The sequence below is a fragment of the Engraulis encrasicolus genome, chromosome 19 (genome assembly GCF_034702125.1).
Source record: "Engraulis encrasicolus isolate BLACKSEA-1 chromosome 19, IST_EnEncr_1.0, whole genome shotgun sequence".
Lineage (NCBI taxonomy): Eukaryota > Metazoa > Chordata > Actinopteri > Clupeiformes > Engraulidae > Engraulis > Engraulis encrasicolus.
The window spans coordinates 34,402,290-34,419,059 of record NC_085875.1 but is presented as its reverse complement, the minus strand read 5'-3'; the positions used below and the strand labels follow the sequence as shown (position 1 = coordinate 34,419,059).

At 40.7% G+C, this 16,770-nt stretch overlaps 1 protein-coding gene across 2 annotated transcripts in view; it reads left to right on the top strand.

Moving 5' to 3' along the window:
• Nucleotides 1-13,299: 13,299 nt before the first annotated feature.
• The window catches only part of maco1b (macoilin 1b), a 33,464-nt gene continuing 29,993 nt past the window's right edge, over nt 13,300-16,770 (top strand). For both annotated transcript variants that reach the window (XM_063184194.1, XM_063184195.1), the window contains exon 1: nt 13,300-13,703. In XM_063184194.1, the coding sequence (XP_063040264.1) occupies nt 13,624-13,703 (80 nt within the window). In that variant the 5' untranslated portion in view covers nt 13,300-13,623. The remainder of the gene's footprint in view (nt 13,704-16,770) is intronic.

Here is a 16,770-nt window from a genome sequence, read left to right as displayed (position 1 = left end):
CTGGTGTCATATGCATGTCGTTACAGTGTCATAACAGTGTCATGGCACAGTTATGCACGTGTCATAAACATTATGTCCATGTCATAAACATTTTATGATTGTTGGCCTTAAGTGACATTCGGTTATGGCAAAGACAACCTTGGGTCAGTCATAACAATGTCAAAAGTCATAAAATGTTTATGACATGGACATAATGTTTATTACTTATCTATGACTGTGTCATGATACTATTATGACACTGTAATGACATGCATATGACACCGACATCAAGTAGAGTGTTATCGACCATAGTGGTGTGCTCACCTGCCTCCCGCCTGTTGTGCATTCAAGAGAGTTCCAATATGGCACAGGTCCTGCCTCTCTAGATCTTACTAAAATGTAAACTTGACTAAACGTACTATGTGTTTTTTTTAGCTTTTAAATGTAGTGAAAGTACGTTTATTGCTGATTGTGGGTATTGTATTCTCAACCCAGAGAAGAGGAAGAAATAAACATTTTGTTCCCACATTTTGTTAATGTTGACTGGAAAGTTGTCCAGTTGTTTTAAAATGGGGGGAGAAACCTGACTCAGACACTGGAACTAGGGGAAGGATTGGGGGAGGGGGTGTAGCGGGTGAGCGAAAGCCAGCTGGTGAGCCTTTGTGCCTGTTACGTAACGTCACCATACGCAGATTCCAACACTGCTTCCATCAGCTGGGGTGGGGGGGTTCTTGCCAGGAGGGGCAGGAAAACTGTTAGGGTCAGGTACATTACTTACCTGTACAGGTTGACCTATGGGGGACTATGGTGGTGCCCTCTCTTCTCTCATACCTGGCAACCTCGTACATGGCAACCTCGGAGCCCATGCCTCCTTCCTGGTTGCTGCTGGCCCCTCCCTCACAGCGGTCCGTGGTTGTACAGGTGTATTCTGATGCACAGATTCCTTCTTTAATGCGTTAAACTGTCATATAAAGTCATTATTTGTTTATGTTTTTCATGTTAACGTGTCCTGTCACTATCAGACCTCTGTGGAGGAGACACAATGGGTGTGTCGGGCCCTGGGTCGTATTTTGTCATGTGTGACAAAAAACGGAGAAAAATTTCCCACATCTCTCAGATCACCTTTATTGTGTCTTCGTCGTCATTCGTTTTTGATTTGTCAAGACTGGCTCATGATTGTTTTTTCCGCCTGTACCATTTATTTTGTGTTTTTATATTATATTGTGTTCAGTGTTTTCTTTCTACTGGTGCAGACAGGTTAATACCCTGTTGTATAGGTCTATTGCATTTAAAGGATAAGCGTCATCAGTAGTCTGCCTCAACCCCTCCATCATAAATGGAGTCTGTACAGGTGGTTGTCTGGACTACCATCGCAGTGTAGGCTACTATGTTGGCTCATTCTTTTGAAACTTGGCTGTCGGTAGACCAGAGGTTGTTTTCCTGACAACCGGTGTAAATGTGCTCTATTGCAACAGCTGGGGACAAAAATGTGGGATAACACTAATGTTAAATGAACTCGGAGTACACCGAAGTGCTCCGAGTTTGAGATTCGGAACCCCGAGTTGAGTACCCGTTCTTTTGCACTTTCCCGAGGTGGAGGTCTGGGTTTCCGACAACCGAGTTTCAAAAGAATGCACCATCAGTCCTGTTCTGTATACGAGCCAATGGGAGCTGATTCCTGGGTGCTAGCACACTGTGACTGGTTTGCCTCTGCATGTCACACCGCACCACAACAACAGTGTTATGGCATCCAGACTACGAGAGATGACTGTTTAAGTCTGCCAACAACTGGAAATCATGTTTGCCCTGTAAAAACACAGAGAGATGTTAACTGACAGAATCTTACTGTATTACATGTTTTACTGGTGCATTGTAACAGTAAAGAAAAACAATATATTAGGCTACATACATGTTATTTCTTTCCACTGAGTTGCGCTTCTGATTTCTTTTGATGACACCGTCTTCATGTTCATTGATTTTGTTTTACATTGGCAATAGAATCTCTCTTTTTTTTAATGGTTTTGTTTTCCAGGCCTGTTTCTGTAAAAAAGAAAAACTGAGCAGTGAACGAGCGAATGTGTTTGATGTATTATAGTTTTGTAGGCTGTGGATAGGTCAGTCAGTGTGTGTGTAGTCTTGACAGGAATTCTGATACGCTCTCAATATAGTTCTCCTCCGCGTCCTGCGTCACCCTGTTAGAAACACATCCGTGGTGCCTTCCTAAACACCGGTGCTTGTGACCGCCAAGGCAACCAGTTCAGCCAATAACAATGCCAGTATTTTTGATGTGCCAATGCAGTGAGTGAGCACACATTCATTGTACATTAATAATGAGTGCATGGCATACTAAGATATGAAGCAGTTGTGAACAAGCAACACTACATTCCACTATTGCTGTGCTCTATTGTTGTGTGTGTGTGGGTTGTTGGGGTCGGATGTGGTCGAACTGACCTATATGGGTGATAGCATGAGCTAACGTTGAAAGATGAAGCAATATTGGACATCAGTCAGCGTAGAAATAATCATCTCTGATCTCTGTTTTGTCTTTCATGGAGTAGAGTACTGTATAATCTGACCTGTGTTGTCCTCTAAGAAACCATAAGAAGCTCGCACTGTGTTTGATTTCTGTGCTTAAGAATGCTTTGTACTGAAAATGGTCTTTTGTTTTATTCAGTTTGCCAAATGTGTATTGTGCCATGGATAAAATGAGTTCAACTTTTGTATAGTTATTTTATATTTTTGTATTATTTCTTTCCCCTGTACTGTATTGATATGCCACCAGGCTTTTCAAATCTTCACCTTGAGAGTATGCGAGATCTTCAAGGCTAGTATAGTAGCCTACATGCTCAGCTGTGTGAGGTCCTCCGTATAGCTACGCTACTCTGAGGTGACCACAAACCTTCAAGATGTTCACTTTCACCCCAAACAAATGTGCTCCTGAAGGAGGCTGTTCAGTGCAATGTCACAGAAATATCCGCCTCAAAGAATCATGTAGGAGAGAAAGATATCCCAAACTCTGCCCACCCAATGCAAAGGAGTGTGCTCAAAATCGGTCTCCTAATGGGGCTATGAGTGCGTTACAATATGCGACCTTGCCTCCTCCACTTGTGCTTGTGGCCTCGCCCCATCTCCTGGCCCCTCCTCCGTGGAGAAAACGATAAAGTTTCCCAGCTGTCACCCTAGCCACAACAACTTTTGAGGGACTGTTTTTCATTCACCATCCCAATTGCAAATGAGAAGAAGGCTTTACAATTGAGCTTTTGCAAGATATTGAAATATAGTGGTCAGTGATGTCATGATGACATATTACTTCCTGGTACAAGGAGACAAGCACAGTGGAGGAGGCAAGGTCGCATATTGTAACGCACTCATTGAGTGCGTTTTAATATGCGACCTTGCCTCCTCCACTTGCCTCCTCCACTTGCTTCTCGTCATGATGACATCACTGACAACAGCATTATATTTCAATATCTTGCAAAAGCTCAATTGTAAAGTCTTTTTCTCATTTGCAATTGGGATGGTGAATGAAAAACAGTCCCTCAAAAGTTGTTGTGGCGAGGCTGACAGCTGGGAAACTTTATCATTTTCTCCACGGAGGAGGGGCCAGGAGGCGGGACGAGGAGACAAGCACAAGTGGAGGAGGCAAGGTCACATATTGGGATGCACCCATTGTCTCCCCTACTTCTTCTCTTCTTGTGGTGTTTGCACAAGAAGTGTGCTACCGCCATCTACAGCGCTAAGGGGAACCCCATTTATTCTCAACCTCAAGACTCCGAAGGTCTCCTGACCGAAGGTCTCCTAAAGGGGCGTTCACCTGACATCACATGGATACCAGAAAAGAACGAGCCTAAAGAATCTTTCTCTCCTATATACGATTCTTTGTCCGCCTGGTGCTGTTAGCGTCTGTCCACCTGCTCTGACCTCTGGGGGTCAGCTGTGTTATATTCACGTTCAAATAACTCTCCAAGTTGATGCACCCTCCCCTCCATCTCCTCTACTGTTCCCCTCATCATCCATTCTTCTGAATACATTTACTGCATTATGTCCAGTTTTAGAACTTGTAGAGATGTAAAATAAGGTCTAATTTGTGATTTTTTTTGAAAGTCTATAATCATGTTCTCCCAGTCCCAGCTTACGTAATCTTTATAAGCACTGAAGTATCACTACGTCTTCATGGTCTGAGTTCAATTTATTTGTTTATTTATTTGTTTATTTATTTAAAAGATATGCCTCTGTTGATTGGATGTCCTGTTTTTGCTCTGATCCTAAACATTTGGGAACAACATTGTCAAGGTGCTAAAATTCAAACCTCTTTTTCAACTCTAGTGTTAGCTATAGGATAAGTTCCTGTGAAGCCTTACTGTAGTTGGATCTATATAAATGGAAAAAATACAGCTCGTACATAGGGGTTGGAATACCTGTACATGTTAATGTAAATTTCGTAATTGTCTTTTCATTTGTGTGTATATATTTTGTCTGGTGAAATATTGCTTTTTGATAATAAAAAAGTAAGATATGTACATACAGTGGCATGCAAAGATTCAGGCCCTCCAAATCAACATTTCTCTTACTGTGTTTTCTCCCATCTTCCCTACTACTACTAGAAGAGGTAAAGGAAACATACTCCACTGTGAATGTTTATGTGTGTTCATGAATTGTTTCAGCAGGATGTTTTTTTCACCTTGCAATCATCTTACAATTTTCTTTCATTTTTTAAAAGAACATCAACGTTTTCTTTTTTCATTCCTCCCCTTTCTTTATTTTGGCTTGGCAACATGCTTCCTTCTATATTTTATGCATACACACCTTAAAGCCTATTTCAAGACGTTGCATCAGATGTGTTTAGATGTTCTACGGCCAGTCTTTCTGAAAACTTTTCTGGTATTCTAGACCTCAACTTGACCTCCACCATGGCCGCTTACTGCCATTTAAAAATATGAACAGAGGAAATGACTTCATGGAAACACATTACTTGGCCAACTGTACTGTATCTTCTAAAAAAAATCCCCTGCAGACAAAAATGTATTAATTACTTCAGAGTTACCAGCTAACAACTGCTTGAAAGTACAAGAGTGCTATTGCAGAAACGAGATATGGATCCTTACGAGAAAGGAACGTTTCTACTGAAAACCAAAACAAACAAACCATGCTTTGCCAAGCTCTGAAAGTAATAGTTTGTCTATTTCCCCAAATATTTCCAAGGCCTTGCTTTTTATTTTAGCTAAAATAATAATGTGAATGGAAAGTATACTATTTTTGCTTTTAAAAAAATGGTTTAATTTTAGCATTCACGGTAAAGGAGACTTTGAGCAGTGGTGCCCTAACTTGCATGCCACTGTATTCACAGTCGTCAGCCTAACTTTAACCCCCTACAACCCCCTTCAAGTCCTTAGTGGGAATGGGTTTTAGAACAACACCATTCCCTCAACACCATTATTAAGCTTACATTTGGTTACTGGAGTTTCACTTACTCAATTCTTGTCTTGGTGAGCTCAAAACATAAACTGTGTGGTGTGACTGAAAGAATATCTACTGTTTGCATGACGGGTGGAGAGAGACGGGAGTCATTTCTGTTCTCAGGCAATGTGTTAAGGTTAGCATGAGGTGTCTGAAGACAACTGGAAATGTTTTGGTCTTCAACCAACTGGTTTGGCTATGTTCGTTCACCATGCTTGAAGACCAAAATTTGTAGTGAATGTCTGTGAGACTTTGTAAAAAAAAAAAATCATGTGCTACATGCTTGTTTTATATTCAATCAGTATAGATGTACAAACGAATAACTGTATGCCCAAAAGGGAATGTCTTATAACAGATAGGTTTCAGTTGAAAGTTTTTTTTTTCATGTACTTTACTTTTGTGAGAAAAAGTTCAATGCAGACATCTGTTGGTTCATCAGATACACAGTATACATATGTTTTGAAGGCGTCACAAATACACGTTTGGAAAGTGTCACAGCATATATATTTTCTTACCTTGATGCAAAACCACTACTACCACAAAACTATGCAATCAGTTCTTTCCTGCTCAGAATTCCAATCCATATGACTGCCAGTGCAGTCTTGTATGTCAGAGGCGTTCACTGCATTCTGACTTTCTTCCCTCTGTTCTGCTCATAGAACGTAGAATTATGTACAATCTATGGTTCTGCTATACCTTCATGTCAAGGTGAGAAAGAAAGGCAACAAGAACTCACTCAGCAACAGAATTCTACAACTGAACATGCAAGACCAATGCACACTTACCACACATTGTCATTTATCATTTTATACAGTATGACCCATTTCATCATTGCATGTGTGTGGACCTAGTATATCAAATGACTTAATGTAGATCAGAGTTCCATAACACTCATGATGTCCAGAATGTTTTTAAGGCCATCCAACATTTCTAGAAATACTCATGCAAAGATGAATCAACAACTATGATTGCATTGTCCTATTTCTGGCTGTGTTCATGGCAACAAGGTGATTATGAATGGGGCACCTTCAACATGTTTTTTTTTAGTTTTGTTTTGTTTGAGCGGTGCAGCAGTATGCGTGTGCATTTTTTGCACATTGGATGTTCTTTCTTTATTTGCATGTTACATCTGTGACTGTACTATATTTGCATCGCTGTCATGCTTTTATCAGTGAATGATGGAGAGCCTTGTTTTCCTTTCAAATTTTATGTGCACCATTGTTTCATTAATCTGGTTCTGGTTTATACAATACCAAACCATGCCACAAAAAATACCAAAGCCATTTAAACAATGTCCTTTTTTTGCTTTGTTGGCATTTGTCAGTCATATTGTTAGATGAGACAGAAACTAGAAGTTCTCAGATAATTATTGTAAATAAATGCCACAGGTGGTGATCCTGATAACAGAAAGAAAAAAAACCATGCCATGTATTCCTCCACTTCATGTCATGAAGCAGATCTGCCTGTCTGATGATGTATATACAGTAGGATCAATTGAGTCAGGTTGTTTCAAATATGTGTCAGGGGAACTTGTTGGAAGTTGGGTTCGACACCTCTGATAATGGTTAACCTCATGACGGAATACACTGCATAGTGCACAATGTCATGTCATCTTGTGCTTTGGGTTCTGATTGTGCACTGTCATCTCTGGGGTATTATTTTCGTTGCTTTTTTTCCACATTCATGTTACGTGATATTTGAGAAGGAGAGGGACATCACCCTAATACGTACTCTGAGAAGCAGACACATTTCAGCCATTGGGGAGCGGGGGAAGTAAATTCATTCAACATGCCCTTCAATACAAATCCAATCCAATTCTCCCTTGCTGTACAATATGTAATGTATATATTCTACAAAGATGTAATGTAATAGTATTTTACTCAGTGCAATATATTTTTGACAGAAAAATAGGCTTTTGATATCATTACAGATGGCGTGATATTCATCTTTGCTGTGACCTAACTATGATAGGTGGTAACTGGTGGCATGAGCCGTTTTTTTATTTTTTAATCTGTTTCTCTTGTGTCACCTATTGTTGTCAGAATAGCTCAGAGTGATCACAGTCCATACCTGGCACCAGAGAGTAAACTTCTGTGTTACACATTTTGTCACAACACATTCATCAAACCAGAGAATTCCAATAACCATAACTCTTCAAGGTGGTTTAGGCAGGGCTGCTGACAGCTTTGGCTGGACCCAGGACAAAGGCATCTGAAAGGGCCCCAAACCCAATACATACAATGTAATGATGATCCAATTCTGGGCCCCAAGTGACCCCTTTGCCCACCCTATCAGCTTCCCTGGGTTTAGGGCCACATACTTTCAGATACAGTACAACCAATTCATGACAGGACTTTCATGGTCTGATAGGATTTTTCCGTGTTTGATGTCCTGGTGCTACAGTAGGCTACTTTCTCCTTAAATACAAGGGTGAAATGGCCCCAGGTCTCAGTCTGAACCTCTCTTTATTTGACCAGGATTTGATCCTTTACCTCATCTATCCTCAAGACTAAGAGGTCTGCCAAAAGTCTTCATACATTGCTTCTCACTTGTCAATATGAAAGGGGAAGTAGTCATTACTGCAGTGATATTGCTTCTCCAAACACCTATTTTTATACCAATAGTCAATTGATGTTTATCAAATTAACTTTTAGAAAGGGTTACTGTAACTCCGTGTGAGACTTAAGGCTTTCTTATGAGAAAGTGTGGTTGATAATTGGTTACCTGAATGAAATGGATATTGGATCATAGAATGGTCAAGCAAGGGCTATTGATGGTGATACTAGCCTATTAAAAATGCAATCACTTTTGCAGTCTTATTTTTATACCTTGTGAAAAATAGTACTCATTTTACCTCATAGACGTGTGTAGGCCCTGTCTGCTCTCAACAGAGAGGCAGAACAACCCGTTGACTTCTGTAATATCCTGTGAGTCATACTGTAAGTGGAGAGCAGCCGTTTCTTTTAGCTGACATCCTCATTTTAGTCTCCTTCAATCTGTTCTCCTCTCCTCTTCTCTCCTCTCCACTCATTTCCTCTCCTCTCCCCTCCTCTCCTCTTCTCTCCTCTCCACTCCTTTCCTCTCCTCTCCCCTCCTCTCCTCTCCTCTCCTCTCCTCTCCTCTCCTCTCCTCTCCTCTCCTCTCTGTGCTCCTCTCCCCTCTCCTCCTCTCCTCTCCTCTCCTCTCCCCTGCTCTCCTCCTCTCTTCTCTTCTCTTCTCTTCTCTTCTCTTCTCTTCTCTTCTCTTCTCTTCTCTTCTCTGCTCCTCCTCTCCCCTCTCCTCTCCTTTCCTCTCCTCTCCTCTCCTCTCCTCTCCTTTCCTCTCCTCTCCTCTCCTCTCCTCTCCTCCCCTCTCCTCTACTCTCTTCTCCTGCATGCCTCCTTTTATCTGTCTTCAGGACCAGAGTTAGCATAGGGTGATGATCCGACTCCTTCCTTTGATTACATGCTTCTTTTATCATTTCTTTATCCTCTGTATTATTTTCTGAAATGTGAAACACTTCAATCAATGAACGGAAGCTATTCTTTTTTCATTGACAAATGAAATGTTTGCTAATTTTCCCATTGCAGTCTTTATCATGTACCGTACCATGAAATTGGGAAGAACATTTAATTTCATGTACATGTAAAATGACATTTTAAATCACTGTTTTTGTACCTAAATGGACACCAGAACAGATAATGCTCTGCTGTTCCATTTAAAAATATATTAGCACAAAAAACTAACCAGCTCTCAAGTATGTGACAGAAGTTGAGACATTTACTCAGTGATGTGTGTCATCTGATTAAAAAAAAGTAGTTCCAAGAAAATATGTTGTCCCATTACGCTGGACAACTGTGACTGGGATGTTTTATTGTTGTGTTTAAGGATGTTCCCCACTTTATTTAGTATTCATTGATTGATTGGTTAATCTATATACCCACCAACAGTTTGAATTTATTTTGAATGTTAAAACAAAGAACTAAACGTTGATATGAATTACGACGAATAATGATGTGTTTTGCTATAGGGTTGTGATGTTGTTGTCCAGAACCTGTATAAAATCCAAACTGTATATGATTTTATGAGATATCTTGACGGTCATAACGACTGCATTTGTAATTATTGAAATTCATTATGTCAGTGTTTCAATAGTTTCAGAATTTTCTTCTTTTATTTAAAAAATGTAGTGAAGATGTCTGTGTAAAACTTGCATGGGACAGATGTATGTGGTGCAATAGGAAATGTGAAAGGTTTTAGCAGGGTTAGGCTGTTTAGTCATTGCTTTGATACCAGAATCTGTCTGTTTATGGACTTTTTGGTTTAAGACCTGGTTGTATGGTCCCCCAAAGCCCTCCCACCATACTGTAGGCTAATCAATTGATTTATTTGATGAAAATCGATGTGTCAGGTTGCCAGTGAGGCAATTATTAAAAAAGTAATTAAAAATCCATATATAATACCCAATATATTGATTTGACATTAACAACAGTAGTCAAAGATTACCTCGCAAGATAGGTCACAAGGTGTTCTGTTATTCACAGGGACAGGAACCACAATAATCCACAAATGTTTTGTTGCCTGTCATCATTCCACTCCAAAATTGGGTCGATACTCCTGTTTTGTATAGTAGAGAGACTGTCTTAATTAGTGTAATGCAAGACACATGTTGAAAGTGTCTAAAATAATGGTCTTTATGCCAAAATGTAGAAGTACATAAAATATTTTATTGGGTTGTTGAGGCACAAAGCTTATACAGTAAGCACATTTATTACACTTGTGTTTTCCCCCTCCCTCTTTGAGTTGCCCTTTGACCTTTGACCTTTGACCTTTGGTGTGGTCTCTCCTGATTTTAGCCTCCCTCCAGCCAGTTTCCCATTGCAAGATCTCTGTCTTTTCTCAGGACACTGATGAATGTATCTACAAAAATGTGGATTTGCACCCAACAGATTTATTCAGCTCCGTCACCTTTGAGAGCTTACTCATCCCCCACCCTATTCCCTCCTTTTCTTTTCTTTTCTTTTTTGGTTTGAGTGTTTACTTATAAATTGTCTCTTGAGTTAACATTGTATCAATGTATTACTGGATAGAAGAGAGCGTCAAGATTACTAAATCAAAATGAACATGGATTACGTATATGTTGTAATTTTTTTCAGAAATTCGCCATGCAAATCATACTTTAACAGTTGCAGAAGATCATCCTACAAATTTTGTTTCATCAAAACAGATTATCACAGGAACATGTAGTGTCTTATGAATAAACAAAGTACAACTGTAAACATGAATCAATAATTATTTGAATTTTTGTATATTTCCATTTTAATACATTATAATGTTGTGATTGAGATGAAAAGGTGTATAAATGATTCATTTTAATACTAACACAGTGTCTAATTTGTCATTCATTTTCTGACTTTTGTCTCCCTTCAATAAAAAGGCCCAATAGGGCTCTATGGTCAGGTCAACCATGCCTTGGCCTACGGTTTCTGTAGTTTGAAGATGTGGTTCACATAGCCTAAACTAGAATGGGCACTCGGTAGAGCGCGAACCTTCGCCTACGCCACTTATTTTTTTCTGGCCATCTTCAAAGTGTGGGGCATAACATTCTCCAAATTTTGGTGTTAGTTTCATTTAAATCGGACCGGAATATCGTAATATTACATTTTTGGCCCAGTCTTGACCTCTTATTCAATTCAGCATGCACACGTTCTTCTGGCATATAGTGCTTGGCAAAGAAAAACGTGTTTGACCTTTTCGTGACCTTGACCTTGACCTTTGACCCAATCACTCCCAAAAAGTAATCGGTTGTTCCATGGGTCATGACCAATCATCCCACTAAATGTCATAAAAATCGGCTCAATTTACGTTTTGACCTTTTCGTGACCTTGACCTTGACCTTTGACCCAATCACTCCCAAAAAGTAATTGATTGTTCCTTGGGTCATGACCAATCATCCCACTAAATTTCATAAAAATCGGCTCAATTTACGTTTTTGACCTTTTCGTGACCTTGACCTGGACCTTTGACCTTTGACCCAATCACTCCCAAAAAGTAATCGATTGTTCCTTGGGTCATGACCAATCATCCCACTAAATGTCATAAAAATCGGCTCAATGTACGTTTTTGACCTTTTCGTGACCTTGACCTTTGACCTTTGACCCAATCACTCCCAAAAACTATTCAATTGTTCCTTGGGTCATGACCAATCATCCCACTAAATTTCATAAAAATCGGCTCAGTTCTGTCTGAGTTATACGAAGTACAAACAAACATTTTGACCTTGACCTTTGACCTTTGACCCAATCACTCCCAAAAACTAATCGATTCTTCCTTGGGTCATGACCAATCATCCCACAAAATTTCATAAAAATCGGCTCAGTTTTGACTGAGTTAGACGAAGTACAAACAAACAAACAGACAAACATATTGACAAATAAATACACAGCGGGCAAAACATAACCTTCTGGCGAAGGTAATAATAATAGGCCTATCTCAGCATTGTTTAAGTGCTTGCTCGGGCCCTCCCAACAACATAGGCTTAACAAATGTTAAAGTTAGTGAATGAACATCATCATATTATACACAATCCTCTCTATAAGAGACCATACCATCACAATTGTATAGCCTATAGGCTACAATGGGATGTCTAATGCCAAAAACCTTGGTGTGATATTGCACAGTTATCTCAGTTTCAATGCTCACATCAAAAACACAACTACAATTAATCAGCTTTTTGGCACCAGAAACATAGCTAAACTGAAGGATTTTGTGTAAACTGGGTTTGGAGAAATTAATCCACGTTTTTATTACCTGTAGAGTTGACTATTGCGATACCCTACTTATACCTGTAGGTATTCCCCAAAAGTCACTCAGGCAGGTGCAACTCATCAAAAATGCTGTAGCTAGAATCCCGACTAAAACAAAGAAAAGATCTTCAGTACTTAGGTCACTACACTGACCACCTGTAATATTTAGAATTGAGTCTAAAACTCTTCTGACAGTTTTTAAGTCACTATATAGGCCCTAAATATATTGTAGGCCTAGATATGCAGCTAAAGCGATATAGTAGATCTTCAATCTCCTGTAGGCCTACTGGTTGTGCCTAGGGTCAAGTCAAAGGAAAATGGCATTTAGTCATTAAGCTGCCAAATGCTGAAACCAACATCCTGTCCATAATATAATGTAATAGCATAATAATAACATAATGTGCTATACATTTGTGATATGTGATATTTATAAATGAATAATATGAATGATTGATTGATTGATTTACCTCCATAGACAGCCAAACTCAACTCCACCAGAGAGGTTCAATGGGTGTGATGACTCCACTGTCATCTTCCAGGTAACCTGCGCCGTTTTCGCTACGTGCACAGCTGTCACTGTACGCTATCAGCGTATCTTGAGCACAAACTGCGTAGCTACGTCAGAAATGTTGATAGCCCGCCCTAGATCCCGCCCAGAGGGACAGCAAGTGTGTTGATAGGGTAGTGTGTCATTCCTGATTTGTCCACAGAAATGTTGATTGGTTGAATGCACAAAAAGTCACCATCAGATTTGTCTATCGTCTCCCTCATGTACTCTTGGGGTGCATCCCAATATGTGACCTTGCCTCCTCCACTTGTGCTTGTCTCCTCGTCCCGCCTCCTGGACCCTCCTCCGTGGAGAAAACAATACAATTTCCCAGCTGTCAGCCTCGCCACAACAACTTTTGAGGGACTGTTTTTCATTCACCATCCCAATTGCAAATGAGAAAAAGACTCTATAATTGAGCTTTTGCAAGATATTGAAATATAATGCTGTTGTCTGTGATGTCATCATGACGAGAAGCAAGTGGAGGAGGCAAGTGGAGGAGGCAAGGTCACATATTAAAACGCACTCTTGGTGGCCGTGACAGAACATGGCAGTACATGGGTAGTTTTGGTATCAATCAAAATGATAGAATGTAAAAATCAAACTGATTGGATAAATGGATTGTCTGGCAACTTCGTGTATGTAAACTGTCGCGTGCGCTGTTGAGTCGGCGCTGAAGGAAAGAGGAGGGCCTTGAAGACAGTGTTTTTATTTATTTCTTTGTTTCCAGTGGAAAAACAGCAACACAGACAGCTACACTGCTCGAAATCCTTTCTTACTAGTTCCACTCAAAGAAGAAAGAAAACTGGAAAATATAGCAGTTAGAATTAAAAAGCCAAAGCGAAGGAGGGGAGGATGAAGCGGCGCAATGCGGACTGCAGCAAACTCCGACGGCCGTTAAAACGGAACCGAATCACCGAGGGTATATACGGCAGGTATGGTGTAGCTTTGGGTTTTTCATCTGGGGTATAGAAATTAATAGTTAGCTTGCTAGCTACCTGACTACCTTTGTGGATCAATGTAGTGCTAACACGCTAGCTAGATATGACCAACAACAGAGTAACCTTAGCTAACGTTACCAACACAATGCCATTATGCAATGTTTACTGTATATTAACAGCAGCCATGAATGCAGAATATTAACTTTAAGTTTGACTTCCCATTTTACATTTTATTAATGGTTGTTCAAGTTATCAGTACGACGAGAGAACTGTGTGTTGTTCCCTGCGTTCACTGTTATGACTTCTAGCAAACCCATTTTACATGGGCATACAGACTGAGACTCCCAACGGAGTTCGCTCCCGGACGTGCGGTCCCCGGTGTTTCTATCACTCCCGGACTTGCGGTCCCCACCCGATTATATTTCACGTATTATCATATACTGCCACATACAAGCAATTTAGGGTTAGGTTTAGGTTTAGGGTTAGGGTTAGGGTTAGGGTTAGGTTTAGGGTTAGGGTTAAGGTTAGGGTTAGGGTTAGGGTTAGGGTTAAGGTTAGGGTTAGAAACAAAAAACTAACATCAACAAGATAACTGGCTCCGTAATATGGCGGTGGTACCGTTAGTCTGGCTAGTGGGAGCGAGATGAAATGGGAGTGTAATGAGATGGGAGCGTGAATCTGGGAATCTTTTACATGGCACCACTGGCTGCTATGCGTTTAGGTTGACAATGACATGGCTAAGCTGGTCCTAGTATTGCAGCAGTTCTAACGGCTTAACCCATTTATTATTTGGAAATCGTGCAAACTCTTAACTAGAACAGCATGCAGATGTTGTAAGCTAGCTAACGGTTTAGGTAGATGGTGACTATGCTATTTAACGTTAGCTACGTGGACGTCGATTAGCTGGCTAGTCTAGCTCTCTGCTATTAAGTAGCTTTTAGACGCAGTTTCTGAGCTAGCTCTGTTGCCCATCTCCAGTTTATGGATACTATAACAGACTGACTTTGTCTCTTCCCAGTAACGTATCATTATTTATATGACATTACGCACCAAGGCAGGACACCAAGCTGCTGACACTGCAGACATTTTGGGGGTATGTCTGGTGTGTTGTGCTGTTGGCTCAAGAGCACTGTTGGCTAGTTAGCATACGCTTCTGGAAGGCTACATTTCGACTGTACCAAAATGGTTCTCTGAAAACACATTACTTCTAATATTGTTATTTATGGACAATTTCATGCGGGGTTTTTTTTTTCAAAAGAAGTGACTGCTAATAATGGCTTAAATCGAGACTCGGTAACTCGGGCCCAATGTTATGGTATCTGACGTTATCGTGGCGTCCCTAGTAATCCTGCCTACAGTCCGATTAATGTAAACCTAACACACTGTCCTTATCAAGCTAGTTCGTGCAATTAATCCCAAGTTTTTATTTATTTCTTTGCTTATGGGTTGAATTATTTACAGAATGTCACCTGGATTTAATTCATAGTTTGTGAGTGAGAAGTCCTAACCAACACTGGAAGTCAGTATCTGTACTTTCTTTGGTCCTCTCCAGCTCCCACAAGCTTTGACAGCTAGTTGCCTACTGCTGAATGATGGTAGACATTGGTAGGAACCCACAGTGCTGTCGTTATCATGCCCTTTCTAACTGAGAGGATCCCTCAGCAGAAATTTATGTTTTCCCTGTCATACTCTCTGACTGAGGGAGTGGAGTGTGGTCATCAGGGCTTGACATTATGCTACTGTATTGTTACCTGCCAAATGTGGCTAGTGAGACCTTACTAGCCACGGCCAAGTTTTACCCATTTTTGTCTGGTTGGCAGGTGCCAGTGTCAAGCCCTAGTGGTCATGCACAATACACTATTCTATGGTGAGCTTGTTTTCATTACAACTATATTTTTCACGCCTAAATTAATTAATGTATCTGCCGAACAGACACCATGAGTATTACAACTATAGAGAGAAATAGAAGAACTGAAGCACACTCATATTTTGTAGGCCATAATGCATGTTGTTTTACCCTATAGATTGATTTCAGCTCACAAGCTTGCATGGCCTGAGGTTGAGGTATTTAGTGGTGATCCACAGACCACCAGAGTTGTATTATCATAATTTATCCTCCTCCAGCCCCCTCACTCCCCCCAAACACACTCCCAAAGGTCGTAAATATAAGTAACATGTCCATCCATGGGGATGGGTCTACTATGTCAGTTCCCACCTAGTTTTGACTTGCACATTACCTAAGTATTACTAGGCTTATGTCAGGCATGGCATTGTGCTTCTTTCCCTGCCATGGGCATCTGCTGCCAATAGCTACTCTGGTGTACATTTCAATATGCCAGGATGGGCATAGTAGAGCCCATAACCAATGCCCAGTGAGACTTGTATTTGATAAGCAGCTTAGCCCGAATGCTTAAACATGAGGTGTAATCTCCCCAACCTGGGAAATGAACACACACACACACACTCCCAGTCCGCACATCAGGCTGGCTGGCTACAAGGGATTGCATCTCTCCCTGCTGCTAAAGAAGAGCGTTGAGTTGAGTGGCAACTGGACTCGGAACGACCTCTCGTGAGACAGGAATTTCAGTACCGTTAAAACGCAACACATTTGTCACAGCACGTGTTCAGTGTAACACCATGACCAGACTAGTCTTGTTTCCTGTGAAGAGTTGGCACACTGCCGGAAATGGGTTCACCATGCCATGATGTTCCCTCCCCTCTCTCTGGACGTCATATCCGAGTACAGCCATATGTGTGACTAAATGGTTGTTTTCACAGTGATGATTGAAAGGAAGGCCCTATGTCATGCTATTCATGGATCTTTCCACTAGCTGTATTTTTTTGTAGATACACTGGAAGTCTATTTGACAAAGACAGACACCCCCCCCCCACCACCACCACTCTCTCTCTCTCTCTCTCTCTCTCTCTCTCTCTCTCTCTCTCTCTCTCTCTCTCTCTCTCTCTCTCTCTCTCTCTCTCTGTTTTTCTTTGTGCCTCTGTCTCTTTTCTCTCCGCCATTCATCAGTACTGTACATTCCTGTACTTGAAGCTCCTGATGTGC